The 26,034-nt window shown below is 38.6% G+C and overlaps 2 protein-coding genes across 7 annotated transcripts in view; one reads left to right on the top strand and one right to left on the bottom strand.

Moving 5' to 3' along the window:
* Positions 1–1,264, bottom strand: part of cwf19l1 (CWF19 like cell cycle control factor 1) — a 38,185-nt gene extending 36,921 nt beyond the window's left edge. For 3 of the 5 annotated variants that reach the window (XM_043713558.1, XM_043713560.1, XM_043713562.1), the window contains exon 1: positions 1,182–1,264. In XM_043713558.1, the coding sequence (XP_043569493.1) occupies positions 1,182–1,252 (71 nt within the window). In that variant the 5' untranslated portion in view covers positions 1,253–1,264. The other 2 variants (XM_043713559.1, XM_043713561.1) reach the window with 2 other exon arrangements.
* Positions 1,265–12,746: 11,482 nt separating this feature from the next.
* Positions 12,747–25,756, top strand: LOC122561631 (troponin I, slow skeletal muscle-like). Of its 2 annotated transcripts, none has more exons than XM_043713567.1 (10): positions 12,747–12,815; positions 18,455–18,488; positions 19,688–19,694; positions 21,020–21,163; positions 22,161–22,202; positions 22,306–22,437; positions 23,654–23,743; positions 23,842–24,018; positions 25,403–25,511; positions 25,623–25,756. In XM_043713567.1, exons 2-9 carry the CDS (start codon positions 18,478–18,480, stop codon positions 25,499–25,501), a joined length of 702 nt encoding a protein of 233 aa, XP_043569502.1. In that variant the 5' UTR covers positions 12,747–12,815; positions 18,455–18,477; the 3' UTR covers positions 25,502–25,511; positions 25,623–25,756. The 2 variants fall into 2 exon arrangements, with proteins under 2 accessions (XP_043569502.1, XP_043569501.1); XM_043713566.1 differs by lacking the exon at positions 12,747–12,815 and adding an exon at positions 15,138–15,180.
* The last annotated feature ends 278 nt before the right edge of the window (positions 25,757–26,034 follow it).

The raw sequence follows: 26,034 nt of genomic DNA, 5'->3' as shown, positions 1-26,034 counted from the left end.
TTCCTTCGATAATTTTACATCCCCTGCTCAGTCCCTTCTGCCAACGAACATATCACTGAACTGTTTCACCTCATCTGTAGAAGCCGTATTATTAAGTAGCACTCCTGGATCTTATCACCATACTTTTATCCCATGCAATTTTTCATATGATGTCGAATGGATTCTATATTACAAGTCAATAACTTTTAAACACATGTGCTTTTTTTGGTCTCTCAAAAAGGTAGCAAAAATTAATGTAGAATCTCAGACTCCAGGGAAATGGTGGAGAGATGGCAATTACCATCAGCTGTTTGGACACAAACAGTCCAAACTCTCTGCTGCCCGGGTCAAGTCCGGAGAGGACATTTAACCGGGCTTTCGCTGGGTTGCCCGATATCCAATTGCCCGGGGAGAAGGTGCCCATTCGGGCCTGGTTGTGGGGGTGGGGAGCAGAGGGAGGAACTCCAACCGGGACAGAGGGCGAGATGACGACCGTCAGTCCGGGAGGGCTGGGAAGGGGAAGGGGAGGTGGAGCCGCTCCAAAGACGGGGAGAGGTGAGGAAGAGGAGGAGGCACAAGCTTCACCATAAACAATATCGGGTGGCGTGGAATCAGCTCTCCCGCTTCCCCGACATCAACGCAGGCCCCGTACCCAGGTTCGCGCACCCCCACCCCCTCGTTCCGACACAGCTCCATGCCCAGCCGCACGCTCCTCCGGGCCCCCAGAGTCCAGCCACGCGGTCTCTCCCTCCCCAGGCCCGAGCCCCGGCTCTGGGCCGCACTCACATCCTCAGCGGCCTGGCGGACATGGCGCCGCCGAGATTCAAACAACCGTCAGCGGGCGCGCGCGGCATTGTGGGGGTGGGGAAGGGACAGCGCGAGGGCAACCAACGGAAACAGAGATTTAAAATTCACAGCGAAGACTCCTCTCACGGCGGGAATGTTAGCTCCGCAACTCTCTCACACAGACACAAGCCTGCTCCTACATCTCCTGTATCGGTGTAAAAATGTTGTGCGTTTTCTTTCCCTTGCCGTGTGAGCGATGGGCATTCACATCACACAAGAATGGCCAGTGACCTCATTCCACCAGACCCGGAGTATTCCAGCAAGGAGAGCCAAGGCTGGCCTCCGTGAGGATCAAGGAGATAAAACAAAAATCGTTATTCCGAAGAATGCCGCGCAAACCATGTCATTGCAAATACCCAGTAGGAGATATTAAGTGTGGTAGGATTACGGATTCCTTGTTCTCCCACCGCCCTCTACCCCACATCATCCAACAGAAGCTGTTGCCTGCATTAGTGCAGACTTGGGAGTTCTCGGATCGTCTGTGCACTTTGTGGGCTGCAGGTACCACATTTAAAGTTGCATGTGATTACTTCTGCTTCAAGGAGATCACTATCTGCAATGACCAGTGACATTATTGAGATTCCTTGTGTCCAGGGTTTGCACCTCTGTACAAACTTGTACAGTGTGTGTATTTTACACACATGACTTCAGTGTGTACTGTAATTCCCTCCCCCTCACTCCCCCTCACTCCCTTAGAACCAAATGCTGCTCACTAGAATCCATTTGCTCAGACAGAAATATACTTACTTCACCCATTCTAGGTGTAGTCATAATCATTTTCCATTTCCAGTGCACATTTACGAGTCACACGAGTTATGAAAAGCAACACACTTGGCATGGTGAGTCACAGATTCCGCTTGGTCATCAACCCTCAAACCTACATATTCCTTTCTTTCTAGCACTCATTCGTGAGCCCAGCAGTACTGAGTTTCTAAATGAGCTACCACACATCAGTCTAATTTACAACTTTGTTTCACAGCTTTACACCCTGAATGCCACACCTCACTCTAGGCATGGAAACCATTATGTTGCACTGTCGCCTGTCTAGGTCAGGGTGGTGGTGGTCATCGATGACACTCCACCCCCCTGAAGTAACCGATGTCTTCCAATGCATTATCATCTCACCATACCTCCTCTTTAAATATTGAATTTCTGCCCTTCACAAGCTGATGGACAGGTCAGGAGGGTGGTGCTGATTTGGAGGCTTGGGACTGGAATAATGTGGGGGGAGGGGAAATGAGGAAACTGTTGAAATCCACATTGTTCCCATGTGGTTGCAAGGTTCTAAGGCGGAATATGAGGCGTTCTTCCTCCAGGTGTCGGTTGGTAAGGATTTGTGAAGTGTACAGCTAGGAGGTGGTGGAGTTGGCGTGGGTGTCCCAGCAATGTTCTCTGAAACAATCTGCAAGTAGGTGTTCTGTCTCCCTAATGTAGAGGAGACCACATCGGATGCAATGGATGACATTGGTGGAGGTACAGGTACGTTTTTGTCGAATGTGGAAGGATCCTTTGGTGCCTTTGATGGAGGTGAGGGGAGTGGTGTGGGCACAGGTTTTGCATTTCCTGCAGTGGCAGGGGAAGGTACCGGGAGTGGGGTGTGGGCTGGTGGGGTGCGTGGACCTGACAATGGAGTCACAAAGAGAATGGTCTCTCTGGAATGCTGATTGCGGTGGAGAGAAAAAAATATATCTGGTGGTGGGATCCATTTGTAGGTGGCGGAAGTGATGGAGGATGATGCATTGTATGCGGCGGTTGGGGGTTGGAAGGTGAGGACGAGGAGGGTTCTGTCCTTGTTGCATTGGGAGGGTTGGGGTTCAAGGGCGGTGGTGCAGGAAATGGAGGAGATGCGCTGGAGGGCATCATTGACCATGTGGGAAGGGAAATTGTGATCTTGGAAGAAGGAGGCCATTTGGGATTTTCTAAGCAGAAATTGGTCATCCTGGGAACAGATGCGGCGGAGGCAGAGGAATTGGGAATAAGGGATAGTGTTTTTACAGGAGGTAGGGTGGAAGGAGGTGTAGTCTCAATAGCTGTGGGAGTCGGTGGGTTTGTAGTAGATGCCCATGGTCAGTCGGTCGCTGGAGATGGAGATGAAGATGTCCAAGAGGGGAGGGAATTGTCAGAGATGGTCCAGGTGAATTTGAGGTTGGGTGAAAGGTGTTGGTGAAGTTGATGAACTGTTCAACCTCCTCACGGGAGCACGAGGCAGTGTCGATACAGTCATCGATGTAGTAGAGGAACAGGTGGAGGGTGGTGCTGGTGTAACTGCAGAAGATGGACTGTTCCACGCACCCAACAAAGAGGCAGGCATAGCTGGTCCCATGCAGGCGCCCATGGCTACCCCTGTGGTTTGGAGGAAGTGGGAGGGCTGGAAGGAGAAGTTTTTTAAGGGTGAGGAGCAGTTCAGCCAGGTGGATGAGGATCTCGGTAGAAGGAAGCTGGTTAGGAGGGTGTGAGAGAAAGGAACGGAGGGCTTGGAGACTTTTGTCGTGGTGGATCGATGTGTCCAGGGACTGGATATCCATTGTGAAAATGAGACCTTGGGGGCCAAGGAAACAAAAATCTTGGAGGAGGTGAAGGGCATGGGTGGTATCCCGAACATAGGTGGGGAGTTCCTGGATTAAGGGGGACAGGACGGTGTCAAGGTATGCAGAGATGAGTTTGTAGGGACAGGAGCAGGTTGAGACAATGGGTCGACTGGGAAAATCAGGTTTGTGAATTACTTCCCACCTCCAATTCTCCTGCTCCTTGGATGCTGCCTGACCTGCTGTGCTGTTCCAGCACCACACTCTCGACTCTGATCTCCAGCATCTGCAGTCCTCACTTTCTCCTAGGAGTCAAGAGATAACCATTCACTTTTGTTGGGCATTGTTGTCCTGTAGGTTCTATCCAGCAAATGGAAAAATTGGAAAATGCATATAAATGATGCAAGATTAACAAATAATGACATGTTAATACTTGCTAATGGGTGCAAAGAAAGCTCTTACTGCTCACTAGTGACACTAGTCTCACTAATGGGATTTTTTGATATCCATGTTGGGAATCTCCTACTACCAACCTCACCCTGTTTTCCCAACCTTCTCTCTAAGGCCTACATCTTTCGGGGACTGGGAAGATTCCACTCACCAATGGAAAGACTTTTCTGTGGAGTTATGACATCCCAGTTCTGAGGAAGTGTCACTGGATCCAAAACATTAACTCTAATTTCTCTCACAGATGCTGTCAGACTTGCTGAACTTTTCTAGCAATTGCTGATTTTGTAATGGAAAGACTTTGCCTGCTCTTGTAAAGATCACATATATGTTACATATGAATAATACTTAACTGCCAGGAGATTCCCTCATTCATTGTACCTACCATTGGCGCATTAGAAGAACTTACAGGTTGATAATCAACTTGTTATGAACATGGAAAATTGACGTTTCGGGCAAAAGCCCTTCATTAGGTTTTTGCCCGAAGTGTCGATTTTCCTGTTTCTCGAATGCTGCTTGACTGGCTGTGCTTTTCCAGCACCATACTCTTGGCTCTAATCTCCAGCACCTGCAGTACTCAGTTTCACCTATGTTATGAACACACCTCGTATGGCCAATGAGCCCTGCAGTAAAACTTGAATCCAGAACTCTGGGCTCAGAGACAGAGATACAAATCACTGCACCACAAATCATCTCCATTCATTTCTGCGGTATATTTCTTCAGAATTATTTTGTCGTGTGACTGAATTTTACTGCAGCTTCACCTTCACTGCAAAGAAAGATCAGTGATAATTTGTTACATAGTCATGTGATTGTCATTGAGTATGGTATTTGATGCATTTCTGCTTGGAATGCACAGAAATAAATAAGTCTGATTGTATTTTTATATGGACTGTGTATGCAGTCATAAAGTGCCTTAATTGCATGCTTTAGAGTCATATAGTCATAGAGATGTACAGCATTGAAACAGACCCTTCAGTCCATCTTGTCCTTGCCGACCAGATATCCCAACCCAATTTAGTCCCACCTGCCAGAACCCGGCCCATATCCCTCCAAACCCTTCCTATTCATATACCCATCCAGATGCCTTTCAAATGTTGGAGTTGTACCAGCCTCCACCACTTCCTCTGGCAGCTCATTCCATACACATACCACCCTCCGCGTGAAAAAGTTGCTCCTTAGGTCTTCTTTCTATCTTTCACCTCTCACCCTAAACCTATGCCCTCTAGTTCTGGACTCCCCCACCCCAGGGAAAAGACTTTGTCTATTTATCCAATTCATGCTCCTCATGATTTTATAAACCTCTATGTCACCCCTCAGCCTCCGACGCTCCAGGGAAAACAGCCTATTCAACCTCTCCTATAGCTCAAATCCTTCAACCCTGGCAGCATCCTTGTACATCTTTTCTGAACCCTTTCAAGTTTCACAATATCTTTCTGATAGGAAGGAGACCAGAATTGCACACAATATTGCAACAGTGGCCTAACCAATGTCCTGTACAGCCGCAACATGATCTCCCAACCCCTGTACTTAATACTCTGACCAGTAGAGAGCATACCAGACGCCTTCTTCATTATCCTACCCACCTGTGACTCCACTTTACACAGCCAACAGAAAATTTGGCTACTATCAATAATGAGTATGAAAAATTCATACTAGTTGTACATATGACCCAGAGAAAATCTTGTATTCATTCAGAGATATGCCTGTGAAAACAATAAAGAACACTCCATATGTAAAAACACCTAGTACTAACAGTGTACTTGAACATGGTCTTACATCAGGCATAAGGAAATACTCAGAAGGTCAGGCAGCATATGTGCAAAAAATACAGTTATTGCTTCAGCTTGATGCCTTTTCTGAATATGTTGGTTACCTTTGTTTTTAACTGTTTCAATTACATTCAGGGTAGTTGCCCCACATGCAATCTTCATAAGGATCCAAACCCCTGGTGCCTAAATGTTGACATGGATGATGTCCAGTTCACCCATCACTCCTATATTGGCTCACAAACCAGTATGTCAGTGCTACAATTAGAAATTCTTTCCCTTGTTTTCAAATTGCTTGATTACCTTATTTCCCCCATTCAACCTCTTCCTATTTCTGTCACATCTTTATTGTTGCAACCATCTGAGATCTTTGTAATCCTCAAATTTTGCACATCTTTACTTTCAATAGCTCTACAATGGGTGGCCATGGTTTTAGCTGCCTCAGAACTAAGCTCAGTAATCTCCTCTCTAAACATCTCTGCCTTTCAAATTCCTACTTTATGACCCACTGTAAAAGAAGTGCTTCTCCAGAAAAGTGACAGTGCCTCTCTGGTGACAAACCTGCAGAAGGACAACATTTATGTTCCATCAATGTTCCATCATTTCACTAGAGTCCCTTTCACTTTCCAGTCTGCTCAGACTGCTTTTCCCTAGGTTGAGGTGGTGGGGTCCAAAGATCTGGAAGAAGGCTCAGAGCTGCTTAAGCTTATTCTTCAAGGCAATCCATAGTCCTTCTTAATGAAAGGCAGAATCCTGCCATCAGCTAAACTGCAACCGTTGGGGTAGCATTGTGTGGGCTTCCCATGTCATGCAAAGGCTCAAGAGGGAAAAGTAACTGAACAGTTTAATTTTATATTACTTATATGTTGCATATGCACTTTGTTGCTGGATAAATATAATGGAATGAATTTTTGCTTTGTTCTATTTCACAATTTCATCCAAGAAAATGGTGTATGATCCATAGCAAACGGATCAAAAGGTGAGGAATTGTGGAGCAATTGTGATGTAGTGGTGTTACAAGAGGAATGTTATGTGATTAGCCACTTTTAGAAGGTCTGTCCAGAGGATGGTATCCACAAAGCCTCCTGCTTTCTTTACCTTACTCTCCATTCTCCAGAAATACACATGAAAGGCCTATTAGCTCTCATGAGAACCAGGTTACGCAGTACAAAACAAATCACTTCGGGAATTTAAAGACACGCATCATTAAATATCATCCGGTAACCCCCTGAGTGATTGGGTCAGCATTGCTACATTTTAGAACATGCGTAGTTTCCTGATGGCACAATGACTCTCATTGTAGAGGCACGATGTTTTTGGGGGCAGAGAGTAGTTATACTGAACAGGTTTCCCTCATCACGAAGCAACCAAGATCTTTTCAATCGTGATGCTTCATATGTGACAGAAACAACCAAATTGATTGGGGTGAATGTATTATTTCTACTCTTAGATCAGTGTGTATACACTGGAATCATGTTAGATTGGTTGCATACCAATTGCATGCTAAAGGAGAGGAGCTTTGCAGTATATCTCCCTGTAGAGAAATTGCACCCAAACAGCCACATGTCTGTATTCAATGGCTCTGCGCATTGTTGTAAATCCTACTATCAAAACCAAGTGCTTGTTTCTATTGCTTTTCTCTGTTTAGAGAGAACAAAGGCTTTTATCTTTGTGTATGCAAGTTTCTGTGACTGTGACCTGCGTGATCGGGTAACTGCAACTACAACAATCATGAATTATAGCAGACTTTCTTCTTGCAAACCAACAAATTCCAATCTATCTCTTGGAAAATCCAGCATCATTCCATCTAAATCCAACACCTTTTGATTACTCCTCAACAACACAGTTCACATTTGTTTAGCTAATAGTTCAGCAGAAGAAGAAGCACCTCACCAGAATACCGTGTGTCAATCCTGTTAAATTGTGTACAGTAATAGGATCGCCTCAAATGATCACTGTTCATCCAAGAGTATTTAAAAGAGGTGTTAACAAGATTTGCAATGTCCAACATGGCAGGATAGGCATCAGATCAGCAGTAGACAGTGGTGAGATAATCAGCTTATTGTCTTTGACAGAAAATATCCTTGTTGTAAAACATTAACTTGTTTCTTTCTCCATGGATATCGTCAAACGTGTTGAATATTTAAATCATTTTCCATTTATATTTTCGATAAAATAACTATTTGGTAAGGAAATAAGAATTTATAAATATATTTAATTTTTGCACATTCATACAGTTAGAAACAAAAAAATGGAAAAACTGCAGAAGAATACACTGAGAAACGTTTACATTTAATATTGGTACCTCCTTTTTTTGATTTTATATATAATGACAAAAACATCTCAAACTAGTTATAATTACATTTATTGTTTATCTTATATTTAGCTAGAGTCTACAATGGACGATAGATAGCTATCTCCAATACAAAGAGACAATTTTCTTTAATACATTGAAGGACACCACTCTGCAAATATAGTACATGGCGAAGAGACATTTCTCTATGAACTACCACAGCTGGTATAAGGATTGAACCTGCATTGTTATTGACTTTCTGTATCATATTGTAGCCAACTGAGCTAACTAACAACATCCCGCCCACATCCCCAGTTACATTGTTCCTGTAAACATCACCACCTTCCCAAGGGCAACTAAGGACTGGCAATAAATGTAGGTCAGCCAGTGACTCCCACATCCCACAAACCTCAAGTGAATTAAAAAAAAAGGCTTGTCCTAAACTTCTGGTTAAAGTAATGCTTTTATAAAGGTAGCAGCTCTGGAATTTTCCCGGTTGTATTATCAATTTTTTAAAAAATGCAATTGTATAATTCATTGAAATCAATTCAATATAGGGAACAGACAGAAAAATGAGATTGACGTAGGTAGTTCCAGTTGACGAGCTAGTACAGATGGAATGCAGCAACTAAGTTTCCTCTGTCCTCTCAGTATTATGTTTCAATGAGATACAATTTGCTTTATTTCACTCCATGGTCACAACATGTTTATGTGCTGTGAAATTGTTTTAATGCAACATCTACCCATTCCCTATAAAATTGAATAGATATATGAAAGGCGTATAAGAACTCATCACATGTCCTAATACATCTCACAGATTTATAAAATAAAAAAAATGAAGGTCATCAGCGAAATAACATTCGGTATTATCTGAAATGCCTGAACTACACCAGCTGTTCCAAATATGACCTTTACCTACCTTCTAGAAACGTCTCGTGGTAACTATGTTCTGGTGAGGGCAGGACACATTGCAATGTGTCAACATTGTTGCTAACTTTGAAATTCAGCCATGCTAAAGCTAAATCGAGCCTTCTGTTCTAGTTCTGGGCCTTCAGCCCAATATAAAGAGAAATGATGGCTGGCAATATGCTAACAATTTTAAAAATCTTAAACAGCCAGCTCACAACACTAATGCAGATGTGTGAAGAATTAGCAGATTTGAACAAAGTTAAAAATCACACAACACCAGGTTATAGTCCAACAGGTTTAATTGGAAGCGCACTAGCTTTCGGAGCGATGCTCCTTCATCAGGTGATAGAGATTCTGAGCTCAAAAACTGCATGAATTTATGTAAACTCTGTTATCTCACTTTTTAGATTTGAATCAATCTAAACATCAGGTCATAGACAGAGAACACAGGGGGCTAACACCTTCAACATATTGTCTAGCTATCACCATTGTTAACAGCTAACCCGAGAATGCAACTTTTAAAAAAAGGTTTTGTGATTTACACATGAAAGAAGTGAAACTATCACTGTATTCTAACAGATGAAAGGCTTAACAGACAATCAATTTTTCAATGTATAATTTCAGTTACATCACACTAAATTTTTGCTATAAATTCTGTGTTACGATCGAGCCTTCCACTATCACCTGATGAAGGGGCGTCGCTCCGAAAGCTAGTGTGCTTCCAATTAAACCTGTTGGACTATAACCTGGTGTTGTGTGATTTTTAACCAACAATGTAGGTTCAGTCCTCATACCGGCTGTAGTAATTCATGAAGACCTATTTTCTCACCTTGCCCCAGAAGTGCAGAGTGGTGTCCTTCAAGCTAAAAGAAAACAATTATCTTTCTTTTGGAGACAGATGCATATGGTCTTTTGTGGACAATGACTATTTATCAGCAAATAACGAATGTAATTATGACTAGTAATGTATTTTATCATTATATTTCATTGTAACATGAATTCACAGAAGTAGAGCAGGAGGAGTTCAGGAATTTCTAAGCCAGAATCACCGCCCAAGTAGATCTAGTATCATGGATAAAGTCAACTTTCAAAATGAATTATCTGATCATTTGTCTAATTTCCTGTTATGAGGATCTTAGCTTGGCTCCTAACGACAACAGGTTCTATAACTCATAAGTGATTGACTGGCTGTGAAGAACATTACAACATTCTGTGGGTGTAAAAAATACTAAATAAATGCCATGATTTGGAAATGCCGGTGTTGGGCTATAATATAACATATAAAATTTATAGCCTATAGGTTATAAATTCTGTCTTACAGCTATGTACTCCATAACTACCTGATGAAGTAGCAGTGGTCTGAAAGCTAGTGCTTCCAATTGTCTATAACCTGGTATTGTGATTTTTACCTAAATAATGCCGTCCTTTATTTTCCTTCGATAGTCATTTATTGTGAAACATTTCACTTTCTAATAATCCTCAGAAAAAAATTAACTTTTATCTTTATTCTTTCGCTAAAACTTTTATCTTTATTCTTTAGTTAGTTACTCGTTTTATATGGGTGCATATTATGAGCAGTAAGTGATCAGCAGTTTACCTGTTTGGTAAACTTGAACTTGCTCATCGACTTTTTATGGAGTTTTGTGCTGCCAGTTGTTTGCCAGAAATTGATGAGGGTGTTTAGAACCCGTGTGAACAAAAAAGCACTTTATATCTGTGTCATCAATAAGATTGATGAAATCTTTTATAAGCAATGCAGAATATGAATCATGAGTTGGAGCGATGAAGTTAATACAAATCGAGTGTTGAAGGCAAAATAAAAAGGAAAAGAAAGATTGGATTAAAGAAGAGATAAAAAGAGGTGGAAACAAAAATGATGAAATAAATTACTTTTAAAATCTTGAATGTTAATTAAAAGTTGAAGAAGTGAGACTCCTCAATTATAAAAGTGAATTTACTAAGTGTCAGGAAGGTCGTTTAGCAGTGTCTAAGTGTGACCATGCCGTGAAATTAACTTTTATCATGTACAGTTCTAATTTTCTGTTCTATACACTTAAATGGGGAACCAAATGACAAGATGCCATTATTGTGTAGTTTGTGGAAATGCAGTACATTTCAGTTTGCACTTTTACATTTAACCTACTCACTGATTTGTATATGAATTATAAAGAGGCCAGCAGTACTGTTGGTCATACAATTATTTTACACTGCAAAATCTAGGTTATTTTCTGTACACATAAGTAGTCGTGGTAATAAATATAAAATTCATATTATACATTCAGTGCACAAAATTATCTCTCTACATTGTAAAGAAGTTAAGTTGAAAACAGTTTTACTGGATGGACAGTTGCAATATGAAAAGTCACATGAACAGGAATTCAAAGCTCACATTCCCTAGTCTGATTACAGCGTGCCTTGCATTCTTGGGCTATCAAATGGTTAAACAAGATATCCTATCCTTCTTAAAACATTCTGAATTTTATTAATGATTGTCTCGGCATATGAAACAATTGTTTGTTTAGATTAATTTGAAACGTTTTGAAAGTCAAATTTTAAACTAAGCGAAATAACCAGTGAAGTTGGAGATATTTTTAAAGTAGCATCATAAAGTCTGAATTTCTGAATAATAAATTTTGAAAACCTCACTTATAAACTTTCTGTAAAAACTACAATTTCTTCAGATATTTTGTTAAAATTTGAATCTGAAGTCATTGAAAATGTTGTACTGATTGACTAGATCATGGTCATTTCAAAGTTTAAAATAGTTCATAATCACAGCATCAGTCACTATGTTAACAATACTAATCATTTTTTGTTATTTTATCTCAACAGTAATAACATAAATGGAAATAGACCCAAATGGATTTACCATGATGATAGCTTTTCATTGATTTTGAGATATCATGGCAGCTTTATCTTACTCTAAAGTGGAATGCTTTACCTTATTCCTATGCTAACTGATTATTCTAGTTTTTAAAAATATTTTCATCACAAGTGTTGCTTGTTGAATCATATGAAAAAACCAAAAGTTTCACAGATTGTAACCTGATTCAAGCAAAATACAGGCTAAGTAGGATAAACAATTAGATTAGAGTGTGGAAACAGGCCCTTCAGCCCAACAAGTCCACACCGACCCACCGAAGCGAAACCCACCCATACCCCTACATTTGCCCCTTACCTAACACTACGGGCAATTTAATATGGCCAATTCACCTGACCCTGCACATCTTTGGACTGTGGGAGGAAACCGGAGCACCCGGAGGAAACCCACGCAGACAGGGGGAGAATGTGCAAACTCCACACAGTCAGTCGCCTGAGGCGGGAATTGAACCCGGGTCTCTGGCGCTGTGAGACAGCAGTGCTAACCACTGTGCCACCGTGCCGCCCTTTATTCTGCTGCGAGTTACAAACACTGAATGAACTTATTTATTTCATTTAGGGATTTATTATCTCTCTTCATGTAGCACTTTATGTGGCAAAATTATATTCTGTCAAAATACTGCAAGTGGTTTTCTAAATTGTATGTTGTCGATCATTTTTCTTGTGTCAATTGAAAGATACTTAAATATGTTGATGCAGAAAACAGTGAAGTAATGAACAAAGATTAGAAAACTAAAGTGGTCAACAGAAATACATGGCTTGGCCTGTCTAGTTCTAAGGAATTAATAATATTGTTTCATAATTATTATAACAAAAACAGATAGCATTCAGTCCTTAAATAGTAATATATACGGTTTTCTCTTTGTTTAAACTTTCCAGCTCAAATATTCTTCTTAATGACAAAAAGCTTACTTTTTGCCAGTACAAAATGTTTAGAATGTGGGCACAAAATTGACCAAGTGTTTCCTGATTTTAACTGAGGCCTGTATCAGATGTTGAATAGTCACTAAAAATAAACTATGACATGTTTTCAAGTGTCACAGCTAAATTTATTGTCCAGTCAGAGAATAGTTCCATGTAGTGTTCTATAATAAATACCTGCATCTGCCCCTTTCATTCCTAGCTTTGTTTCTCAGCTAAGAAAGAAGTCTGATTGTCATAAGGAAGGTAAGAATAGTTCAAACATTTATTACAAATGCATATGAATGTTAATAACATACCAATTAATGGTCTAAAAAAGAAAGTTTTAGTAAATTAAAGTTCTACATCCTACAGTTTTGCACTGTTGAAGTACAACTGGCTTATTACTTCATTCAAATTCAAATTAGACAGTAAAAATAATATGTTCTCAATGGCTATTAGGAATGAAAGCTTTTCATGTTAGAATAGCGAATATTGTACAACATTACCCACCTATCCCTCAAACATTAATATAAATTACACACATTTTTAATGAGAATTGAATTTTAGCAAAAGGAAAAAAAAGTTCAGAGAAAGCAGAAATTAATGTCAAATCCAGAATTTAATAGTGACTAATATGTATTCAAATTGTTTCACTATGAAATAACCATTATAATCATTTTTTAACTGCAGCTTGTTTTATAAGGTTTAAAAATTCTTTGAAGTGGCTGCAAAGTTGGAGGCAGTGAGCAAATTGTCTCTGAGCTATCAGTTAAGATAGCATATTCACTGTACTTCCTGCATCTTTATAATCTGCCCTGTTAACTCAAGCAGCTCAACTCCATTTACACTTACATTGCTCATTTTATGGTTTCTTATGAAAGGTTTTTTTTAATGAAGAGTAGTTTTTAGCACTACTACAACAATTATGCATAAATCCTAAATCTGAACAATAAGATATGTTAACAGCAACAATGGGAACATAACTTTCAACTTTATTTCTGGCATGAAGACTGCATAGAACACAAAGACTGGAGATATCTAAATTAGAGGAGAGGCATAACTACATTTTTGAGTTAAAATGTTTACTATTATTGAATCAACATACTTTTCTCCAAGTATTTTCTTCCTCATGGTATTGAATTTGCTTCACTCTACTTTTTTAATCAATGAAAGGGGTTTCTGCTTGACAGGACTGAGGTTCTGTTGAGTATAATACGCTTAAGACACTTGGTGGCACATTCAGCTAAGATCACAGCTTTGAAAACAGTTGTTGAATCTAATGTATGTCGCTGTTTTGATCCATATGTGACATTGACATTTCACAGTCTCTCACATTGCAATAACAGCAATCACATTACAATGCTAATGGATGGTGGTAGAAGATAATCTTGGATTTTTGACATGACAAGTGTAATTTTAACTTAACTACTAGACAGAAAGCCCTCGCAGTCATCGTGAATGTTTATTTTACACATCGGTCAATACTATTCTTCATTGACTTCAAGAGAGGATAAAAAGGAGAAGGGTATTAAAACAACCTTGCACCCAATCCAGTACAGAAGAAGAGTCACTGGACCCAAAATGTTAACTCTGCTTTCTCTCCACAGAAGGTGTCAGACCTGCTGGGTTTTTTCCAGCAATTACTGTCTTTGTTTCTGATTTCCTACACCCACAGTTCTTTTGGGATTTTTTTTTGCACCCAATCCTGTTTATTTCAAAATGGGCAGATTTAGGTTAAAATTGCCCCCCTCAGTGACAGCCATAGTATCTTTGCCATCAATGCTGATCCAACATTTTGAAATATTAGTCCTGCTCCTATTTCTTGCGCTCTTAACTTTCAACTTAACTGTCTAGTATTCAGTTGAATCAAACAGCCAGATTCACTCAGTGCTTAGTACTGACTAAACAAATCACTTTTGAGGACATCAAATAGCCTTAAAAGTTAACTTTGGTGTCTCTTGGTTCAGGAGGGAAAAAATAGCAATGTTTCCCTTCCAGTTGCCATTCAGTTACCTTTATTGGAATGCATGTTAATGTCAAGTAATGATAAGATTAGGCTTGTCTGTAATGTCCATGTCATCAATAGCCTGATAGGCCATTCTTATCGAGACTCATAAGTAAAGAATGGTAATTTTAGCTGGGCATAAAAAGTCAGCACATTCTGGACATTGGGGAAAGGAATGAAATCAATGAATTAAATTGATGCAAGCTTAAATATTAAAATAAAAAGCTTCTTAGATTGTGCAGGATTTAACTGCTGGGAAACTACAGGTTTAATGCTTGGGCCTCAGCTATTTTCAATCTAAATTTTGACAAATGCAAGGTTTTATAATGGAGTTATGTTTGGGGCACGTGTCTTTAAGGTAAGATGTAGGAATGAAAGAGCCAATGTGACTGGTTGCAAATTCTCTTGACAACAAGTCTGTGTGATTTTATTGTTAAAGATTGAAGGGGTACGCAAGTTATCTTACTGGGAGGGAGGTGCAAGATGTTTAGAGAGAGGCTGTGCTCATGGTAGCTAGATTGTTAGTCTCTATGTACTAAGGAGGTGTTGGTGTTTACAACTTTGCTTAAAACTCTCCATTTGTTTTCCAAGCTAAAATGGAATGTGGAGTGCTGGCAGAGGGAGGTAAGGATAAACAATAAATATTTTAACTGGATGCAAGGCCCTTGTGATTCATGCTGCCATGGAGATTAGTTTTGAATGGGAAGAGTCCATTTGAAGTCATTGTAGGATGAGTAACAAATTTTCATAAAAATATCACAGAACTTCACTGATAGGATCGATCATTGGTTCATTGGACGGTAGTCTTCAGTCGAGAGGATACATAAAAGAAATAAAACAAAAGAAATTAAACAAAAATAAATCAAAGACAAAAATCTACAGTACAACCTTTACATCTCCATAAAAGGAAAAAAAACAACCATCAGTTTTCCACTGTCAAAGCCGATGAACAATATGAATATGCCAAAGTATTCCTGAAAAACACTCTCCAACTCAATAATGGTACAACCTTAGTTTTTCATTCATGCCATTGTTTGAAGCAGTTCCAAATTGTGCAGAATGGTTTCTGGAACTGTTGTTTGTTAAAAAAAACTATGGATATTGGGAATTTAGTTCCAGGAATATGGGCTGTTGTAGTCCAAAAATAAAAGTGTGACTATTGTCTTAGAATTTCAAGTTTTGATTTTAAAAAAAGCATTACATAGATACAGCAAGTACTGAGACAATTCCCACTAATGAACAATAACAAGATAATAGCATATGAGGATGAATTCCCTCACAGCTTATACAATTTATGCCATTATCACTTAGGCATCAGATTGGATAAATTCGCTCCATTGTCTGTATTTTAAAGAGCAAATACAGATAGTGTGTTGAATATCAACATTTAATTCAGTTGTGTCTGCATTTTAGAGGTGGGCAACAAATTTTTTAAAAGCCTGGGTTTGACTGGAAATGGTTATGCTCATCCAAGGTACTGTTCAAGCATCTTCATGAACTCAGCGACCACGAATGAACCATATATTTGGGTTTAGTAACAATTAGAACATTTTAACTTTTAATGTATAGACCACTGCACATGTATAGGAAACAAGAGAAAGTAGTTATTTATCATGCCTTTTATACTCATAGTTACAAGTTCCCAAGAATGATTAATGTGCATGAATCCCATACTTGGAGAATCTGACAATGTCAGCAAGGATATCACACAACATTGCAGTCTGGTCAGATTTAACATGTAACTAGACAAAGATCATAAAGAGCTGAAAAATGTGTTGCTGGAAAAGTGCAGCACGTCAGGCAGCATCCAAGGAGCAGGAGAATCAACGTTTCGGGCATAAGCCCTTCTTCAGGAATGAGGAGGGTGTGCCAAGCAGGCTAAGATAAAAGGTAGGGAGGAGGGACTTAGGGGAGGGGCGTTGGGATTGCGATAGGTGGAAGGAGGTTAAGATGAGGGTGATAGGCCGGACAGGGGGTGGGGGCGGAGAGGTCGGGAAGAAGATTTCAGGTCAAGAAGGCGGTGCTGAGTCCGAGGGTTGGAACTGAGATAAGGTGGGGGGAGGGGAAATGAGGAAGCTGGAGAAATCTGCATTCATCCCTTGTGGTTGGAGGGTTCCTAGGCGGAAGATGAGGCGCTCTTCCTCCAGACGTCGTGTTGCCTTCTTTCACCTATCGCATTCCCAACGCCCCTCTCCCAAGTCCCTCCTCCCTACCTTTTATCTTAGCCTGCTTGGCACAACCTCCTCATTCCTGAAGAAGGGCTAATGCCCGAAACATCGATTCTCCTACTCCTCGGATGCTGCCCGACCTGCTGCACTTTTCCAGCAACACATTTTTCAGCTCTGATCTCCAGCATCTGCAGTCCTCACTTTCTCAAAGGTCATAAAGACACAAGTCATAATCTAAGGTGCTTTTAGACAGCATTACATTTACTGTAATGCTACTAAGTTTATGAAGTTCAGGTGTTATGCAGCTCAGTGTAAAGCTGTTGGGATTTGGTGGCTGGAACAATCAATGTAACATTAAAGCACCTTAAAACTGCCAGAGTTGAATGCAAACAAAACTAAGGAGAGGCGGGAAAATCAAAAGTGGTACGAGCAGGAATGAGAACTGAACAAAATATGCATTTAAGCAAGAGAAAATAGCAACATTTGACTGTCAGAAAGGTGAATCGATCTTAGAGTGATGCACTGTTACAAAATCTATAGGAAAATGTGACAAAGATAATAACCAGAAAAATTCTGAGATGAGAAGAATGGGAAAAAGATGCTGACTGTAGTTTTCACAATTACACAAGTGGGGAGAAGAACTGCATCAGCACAGTAACCAGAGAGATGTAGAAAAACAATGAGCACAAAAATCACTGAAGTAATTCTAAACTGGAAACTTTGTTGTTATCTTTGAAGTTATTTAATCTTTTTGCAACTGCATATACTCATGTACACTTATTCATAAGAAGTTTCTAAAACTAAATCTTTGGCTAAAAAGTAGAGAAACAATTTCTCTGCAAATAAAAATTTTCAGGGTTGAAATCCACTCACTCCTGTCAGTCGCAGAGTTGCTTATTCAGAGATTATTTCCATTATTATTATTGTTCCATTATTATTGAATTTGCCTTTAACATGAAATCTTGATCGACTGCCACAATACAAAATTATTTTTTTTCATAAACCTGGTACACCATCTAGGGCTGGCTTTGAAATATACAATGTCTAACATTCTTGCTTTTCCTGGACAAAGATTCAGATAGATTTGTGAGAAATGGGGAGTCCATTCTGGCAAATTTCATTGACGCATTTTGCAAATTCTAGCTATGGTCACAAACTCGGCTTTCTTCTGTTTACACATTTATTCTTAGAAATCTCCTTTAGTTTCCTAGAGTTTCCCCCCATCTCCAACATTCTTCTCTGATATCTTCAATTCTACAGCTATTGCACAATTATTTGTCTGCTCTGCAATCTCATTGAATTTAAGTTTGAACTGGGCTGTGTCTCTACAATTTTTTCTTGATGCCATATTGTCATATTGGAGGGTGGGATTGATGCATCAGTGACCTCGATAGCATGTATTGATATGTGCAAACAGGAAGAACTGACAAGTAAACTTCAATGGTAAGTAATTTATGATTCTATGAATGAGTAGGTGTGCACCAGGGCAAGTTTGATTTTGGTGACAAGTGACTGCTAAATGGAAAGATTTTGGATATTTTGCCAAAAAGCAAGGATCTACTTATACAGGAGATTGGCCGTTACTCAAATATGTTTAGTATTTTTTTTACCCAATTCATGACATTGAAAAGTGAAACATATATTTTAAGAATTACTTTTTGACTTACTTTTACCTTTCTATCAAATTGCTAAAAAAAATTAATCAACAGCACCTCTCATTCCTGTTACAGATCCAAAGCCATATCATTCCAAAATGTCTGATCAGTAAGTTTTGTCTTTTTCTTACATTGAAGTTCTATTTATTTCTAAGATTGTTACCTAGAAATTATACATTTAAAAACTATAAATTCAAAACTAGTTTCTGTGCTTTGCCTTTCATGAATGGGACACTGCATCTGTGGATGAAATGTTTGCTGATTTGTTCATTTTATCCCTAAATACAAAAATGGTAATATGAAAAATTACATCACGTGTATATTGTTTTTATGTCTAAATATCTTATGGTTCCTCTGCTGCTTCTTTATCTTAAAGTTTAAAAATAAGCTGTCAAACTTGGCAGTCAACATAGCTCCAGAACCGAGTGTTCATGCATTTGACTGAACTGATTATATCAGATAATTCATGGAAAGAATATTAAAATATTTCTGTGGTTCACACTCCTCCCCCCACCCCAACCTCGCCCACCACCACCCCTTTTGATGTGTTGAGAGTCAAGGTCAAGTTGTCAGAAAACAGCAACTGCTTAAGAGTTGCACATTGCACTTTGTTCACTGGCACTTTCTTTTTAAAAAGTAAATGTCTTTGGGCAGAACAATGTTCACAAGTTGTTCTTTAAAGGCCAAAAGCAAGAGGTGCATCAACTATTACAAGAAACAGTTGACACAAAGAAAAATCTCTTCTTTTAACTCAGCCATTACTGAAGGTCATTCCAAATGAATATTGTTTTCCTATTGTACTGTCCATTGAAACTGGGCCTCAATTCCCTTGTTCTTATGGTGCATTATATGCCCCTAAGCACATGGGTCATGTACAGAATATATGAGACATATTGGTGACTTTGTCTGAAGCACCACAACTACTGTTTCTTGAGAGTGGTGCCTTTGGCTTAATATAAGAAAAAATGAACTCAAGTAGCCAACATGGTCTGTATTTGAACAAAGATAAGAAATTCACAACTTTTTTTTAAAAGAGTCAAGACAATAAGTGAATATTACTAGGTTATTCCAACCTACTGTAAATGCATTGATTTCTCTTACCTTAAAAAGTTACATTTAAAACTGTGTAGCAATTGATTACTCCATCAATGTCCAAATTTCAGTGCTGACAAGCAATAAATAGTTATCGACAGAAATATAGGAGAATATGATTGCTTTTAAATTTAAAATATCTATGGAATGCCACTATTTTCTAATTGTTATGATTATTTATCTGATATTATTTGTCTCTTTCTCTTTCTCTTTTAGGGAAGAGGTAAGCATTTTAATAGACCTGGTGTTATGTCTCTAAAACAGTTGTATTTCTGATTGTTCATATTTTGTTGCTATTGATTTAAAATTTGTATCTGTTTGAACAAGTTCACTAACAATCAAAATGTTTGATGCGGGCAGAGCAGTAGATGTTTACTTGGACTTTAATAAAATCTTTGATAAGATTCTACATGATAGAGTAATACATAAAGTATTACATGGGATTCAGGGTGAGCTTGCCAATTGGATACAAAATTAGCTTTACGGTAGGAAACAGTGTGTGGTGGTGGAGAATTGTTTTTCGGACTGGAGGCCTGTGACCAGCAGTATTGGATAGTAATCAAAACTGGGTCCACTTTTGTTTGTCATTTACATAAGTGATTTGGATGAGAATATAGGATGCATGGTTAATATGTTTGCAGTTGACACCAAAATTGGTTATATAATGGACAGTGAAGAAGATTACAAAGAGATCTTGATCAATTGTGTCAATGGGCTGAGGAGTTGCAGATGGAATTTAATTTGGATAAATGTGAGGTATTGCATTTTGATAAAACAAACAAGGACAGGATTTATAGTTGATGGTAGGGCTGTGGGTAGTATTGTAGAACAGAGAGACCTAGGCGTTCGGGTACATAATTCTTTGAAATTAGTGTCACAGGGTGATTAAGAACACATTTAGCATGCTTGCCTTCATTGCTCAGAACTTTGAGTATAAGAGTTAGGACATCATGTTGAGATTGTTTAGGAAATTGGTGAGGCCTATTCTGCAGTACTGTGTGCATTTCTGGTCATCATGTTATAGGAAGGATGTTATTAAACTGGAGAGAGTTCAGAAAAGATTTATCAGGATGTTACTAGGAACGGAGGATTTGGGTTATAAAAATCAGCTGGATTGGCTGGGACTCTTTTCACTGGAGAACAGGAGGTTCAGGAGTGATCTTATAGAGATTTATAAAATCATGAGGGGCATAGATAATGTGGATAGCAAATGACCTTTTCCTGGGGTGGGAGAGTTAAAAACTAGAGGGCATACTTTTAAGGTGAGAGGAGAAAAATTTGAAAAGGACATGAGGTGCAACATTTTTACACAGAGTGGGTTCATGTGTGGAATGAACTGCAGAGGAAGTGGTGAATGCAGATACAGTTAGAAAGTTTAATTTGGATAAGTACGTGAGTAGGAAAGGCTTAGAAGGATATGGGCCAAATGCAGAGAGATGGGACTAGTTAGCTTGGAACATGGTCAGTATTGATAAATTGAACCAAGGGGTCTGTTTCCATGCTGTATGAATCTATGACACTATAATTCATTCTATAATACTTTAACAGTATGAAGAAGAAGTTATTGAGGAAACTGAAGAGACTGAAGAAGTAATTGAGCCTGAGCCTGAGCCTGAACCAGAACCACCAAAACCTGCACCTCCTCCTCGAGTTACTCCAACTTCAAGAATCCAAACGACTCAGAATGCTAAAGTATGCTGTCAGCTTCCATATGCTTTCCTTGCTAAGTTAACTATATTATTTCCAATCACATTCTATTTTAACCCAATTTTTATTATGCAGTGTTGAAAGGAATCAATGAATACATATACTTGTTATGTAGGAGCCTATGTTTCATATTTATTCAGAAAAGTTCTACTTAGAACATTAAGATGGCATAAACTGAACATTTTCCCACTTATTATGTTAAAAAGATTGAAGAAATCACCCTGCTCTAGTCAGTCTTGTTGAAAATGTGCTGTAGTTTTCCTACTATCCAATGGTACAGGACCACAATACACTGAATGAAGTTTGTTATCCAGGATTCAACCCATGTGGAATTGTCAGACCAGACTAGATTTTGGGTTAGAAAGGACCTACATTTTTAAAAAATATTTTTCTTTATTTGTAATGGCTTTGGCTTACACAATGCCTGTCTGCCTTTCTCCAAAGCAAGCTGACTTCCAGGCAACAAAATTTGGGGAACATATTAAAATGCAAGAGTGTTCCCTGACATGGTGTTGGGTCTTCACTCCATTGCAGGTGTGTGATGTACTCACAGGTTCTCCAGCCGTACATAAGCCTGATGATAGGCTTGGTTTCCAGACAGGAGAGAAATGTTGATCATTCACCACTGTTTTCTCAAACACAATTAGGAATGGAAAAGGAATGCTGGGTTTGCAAGAGATACCCACATCCCATGAAATAGAAGAAAAATCAGTCTAGAGGACCAGATAGGTCTCAGCCCTAAACTGTGAAGGTTAAAGATTTGGAGGAGGTGGGGGTTTGGAGGATATGGTGGTGGGATATGCAAGGAGTGTATGTTTGAAGGATCGGTTCTAAAGTTTTGTAGTTTTTATTTTCAATTGTAATTTCTTCAAGTATAGCTCATTGTTGAAAATGTATCATCACATGTCTTTAATATTGTAAAGACATAGCACCACTTACTGATAAATAACCAGGTCTTACTTGCTTTTGTTGTCAATAACAGAGAAGTTGTAAGATCTCAGCATCACGCAAGCTCCATCTCAAGGTGCGATAAATTTGTGTTTCCCAGTCTACTATTCAGAGTTTTTAAAAGTTTCGTTGTTATGCTATTATAACACTTTGAATGAATAATAATAATATTTGTGCAGATTCTAATGCTGGGCAAAGCCAAAGAAGACTTAGAACGAGAAATAGCTGAACGAAATATAGAGAAGGAAAAATTTCTTGCAGAACGTGTACCTCCACTCAACTTCAGTGGCCTTTCACTTACCGACTTGCAAGTAAGACTAATTTATTTTGTGTTTTCATTTATAGCAAAAACTTATTTGCAGCATTATTTAATTTTTCTTAATATTGGTAGACCCTGTGCGTTTAGCCTGGACCATCAACAGTGCAATCATCTCAGCTTGGATGCTATGAGAGGAGTTTTGATTCCCAGTCAGAAAGCAGTGGGACATTCAGATTGTCTCCTTGGGAGTAGCAGTTGGACGCCCCAGTCATTTTAACAACCAGGACTTATTAACATGCTACTGATAAGCTGTCCAATCAAATTGGGAGCCCAAAGACAGCTTGGTGTCTTTAATAATTAATTGGTGCAACAGTTCCTAAATCAGCAGATGGGTAGATTTTGGAGGGTTTATAGAGGGCAGGGAGTGCCTGGGCAGAAACAGCTAAAGCTTTCTTTGTGGGATTCTGTACCTCCATACTGAACTTAGAGAGATTGTAAACTTTGCTAATTGAATGCAATAGACTGGATTCAGTTAATTATTGATTTGTTTTTTGGAAAAAATCATTCTTGCAGTACTTTAGTCAAAAGTTTTAGATGCCCTATTTTATCTTAACTGCTTTGGTAATAGAATTCAGTCTTATATCAAGTGACGAACATACCGGGTGGTCAACATCATGCTGACTAACACCATCATACTGTTATCTTTCATGATGTGTTCATCAGTATACCTTTTAAGAGACTTTTTAGTGAATAGAGAATACATGTTGGACTCTTCGCTTGAACAATCAAAATTTTATCAGCTTCCTAAAGATGTCAAATGGCCTTAATTTATGAATGTTGATGAGATTCTTGCCCAAATTGATTGAACTCCTTAACCATTCAAGATGGCTATGTTAAAATGGCTGTAGGCAATGGGAAATGGGCAGATAATTTTAATTTCAATTCCCCTACGTGGAGAAAATTAAATTCATTCTATGGTATTTTTTGACAGAGGTGAGTCCATGAAAGGGACAAATGGTCCTTAACAGCAAGAATAGTTAGAAAGTAGAATTATTTACTTTAATATTGGTTTGTAGCAGAGAACACATTCCCCCCCAAGCTATTTTTGCCTGAGGCAAGTCCATTCTGAGTAATGCATTATTAGTGAATATTTTAAAAAGGAATTGGACAATTTCTTAATAAGGATGCAGGATGTGACAACAAAAGTGGGATTAGACTAGCTGACACATGTACAAATACTGACCAGGACTAAACTGTTCTTGTTGCAGAATTTGTGCAAAGAACTTCACCAAAAAATTGAGATTGTTGATGAAGAAAGGTATGACTTTGAGTTTAAAGCTGGGAAGAACAACTATGAGGTAATTGACAAAGTTGGCATAATTCAATCTCTGCATTCTTCAGCAATTATAATACGGAAACATCAGCTTTAATAGTAAACACATTTTTGTGCCCACAGATTCATGATCTTTCCTTGAAAATTCTTGACCTGAGAGGGAAGTTTAAGCGACCCACTTTGCGTAGGGTCCGTGTTTCTGCTGATGCTATGTTGCGTGCCTTATTGGGATCTAAACATAAAGTCTCTATGGATTTGAGAGCCAACTTGAAGTCAGTCAAAAAGGATGATACAGAAAAGGTAACATTAACATATTCTTTTCTGACATTCCAACTCAGCTATTTCTTAGGATTTAATTATGTTTGAGATCTGCTTCAACTGTTTTGTTCACGTTTGTGATGTAAATAGAGATGTTTAAAAATAAATTCCTTATTCTTAGATAATCATTAGACAAAAAATTGTTAAATTTTATGCGTTGTTAAATAATGTCATACTTATATTGGCAAGGTACTGTCATGGTCTTTCTGAAGGAGATAGACATATAAACAGAAGAATGATTAGTTATAGGATTAACTCCTATTGCAGTTTTGTCATCTCTGAACAGGGAAAGCCTTAAACAAGTTTTAACAGGTTTTCTTTGCCAGATTTCCAAAACATCAAACCAATAGACTGGATTCAGTTAATTATTGATTTGTTTTTTGGAAAAAAATAACTTCATTCTTGCAGTACTTTAGTCAAATGTTTTAGATGCCCTATTTTATCTTAGCTGCCCTATTTTATCTTAGCTGCTTTGGTATTAGAATTCAGTCTTATATCAAGTGACGAACATACCAGGTGGTCAACATCATGCTGACTAATACCATCATACTGTTATCTTTCATGATGTGTTCATCAGTACACCTTTTAAGAGACGTGATCTTAATATCATTAATGTATCAAATTACATGACCTGAGACTATAAAGATCTCATCCTCCATCTTACCTCAGATCGCTCAAAGTACGAAATTCTTTTGGAAACATGTTGCAGTATAATAGCTTAATATTAGCCCTGATATTTACGTGTCCAGGCTATATAATGTTTGTACACAATAGTCCGTTGCAACGGCTCTTGGATTCTTCTACATCACAATATCTACACTCAGTTATGAAAGAGAAAGAGGGAAAGGAAAGAGCTTTGCTCCTCCAAGAATCAGGAATGGAGTGTTACAGAAAGAAAATGAACTTAGACAGGTGAAAGCTTCTCAGGAAGATGCCTGTGCACCAAGCAAAATCCAAATTTTGATACTCCAGAACCAAGCTTTAAAGCCCTTAACTATGCTAGATACATTCCTAAATTTGAAGAGAACAATGTGAAGTTCTTCTTCATTACTTTTAAAAGGTAGCAGGATAACTCCAATGGCCAGAAGAAATGTGAACAGTTATGATAAAAGGGCAGCTTGAGGAGTTGTATTTCCACACTAACTGCCGACATGTCCACCAGTTGTCATGTATAATGTATGTCCTGTCATGTATGGCCATGTCTCTTAAGGCAATACTGTCATTCTAACTGTAAGGCAGAACACAACATCACATGAGATGAATTTCTGCCTATAAGGTTTTTTATTCAGATTAAACATTTCCTGTTAGTTTGATTGTAAATATCTATCTTTATTTTGAATCTGTTCCATTTTCAAACTCACATTAGGAGCGTAATGTTGAGGTGAGTGACTGGCGTAAGAATGTGGAAGCCAAGTCTGGCATGGAGGGCAGAAAGAAGATGTTTGATGCTGCCACTACCCAGTGAATATTGCCAGGTTTGAGATACATTAGATGTTTTGGATTCAACATCAAAAATGAAATTTTACTTTCATTCAGACCTGAGAATATTTGTTGATTTTTGGATATTCATTTGTGTGTTTCAACAGGTAATCCAGGTGGGCTATTACCACTGCTTTGAAAATAGAGAGTGAATATGTTTGCTGAGCGCTTTCAACTCTGCAATGTTTAGCATGCCACATTCTTGCATTATAAAATATTTTAATAAATTGTTTAATGTTTACAATCGTCTCCTGAATTTTACATCCAGCTATTAGTTGTCTTGAACTTTTGGTAACTAAAGGCGCTGAATTATAAACTTCAATAAGGTATGTCAAAAATAATTTCCTGTCTTGTATCCAAGAATGCACAGTAAAATATTTACTCATAAATGGCTATTGGCACTTTCATTTTTATTTATTAAGCATCAGCCGTTCAGATGTCAGTTATTTGTTCTAATTAACTATTATCATTTTCCCTTTCCTTGTCCCAGCAGCTTCATTCCATCCAACCGTACCAGCT

This window comes from Chiloscyllium plagiosum, chromosome 23 (genome assembly GCF_004010195.1).
Source record: "Chiloscyllium plagiosum isolate BGI_BamShark_2017 chromosome 23, ASM401019v2, whole genome shotgun sequence".
Lineage (NCBI taxonomy): Eukaryota > Metazoa > Chordata > Chondrichthyes > Orectolobiformes > Hemiscylliidae > Chiloscyllium > Chiloscyllium plagiosum.
Note: the sequence above shows the minus strand (reverse complement) of the source record. Positions and strands in the feature narration are given on the sequence as shown.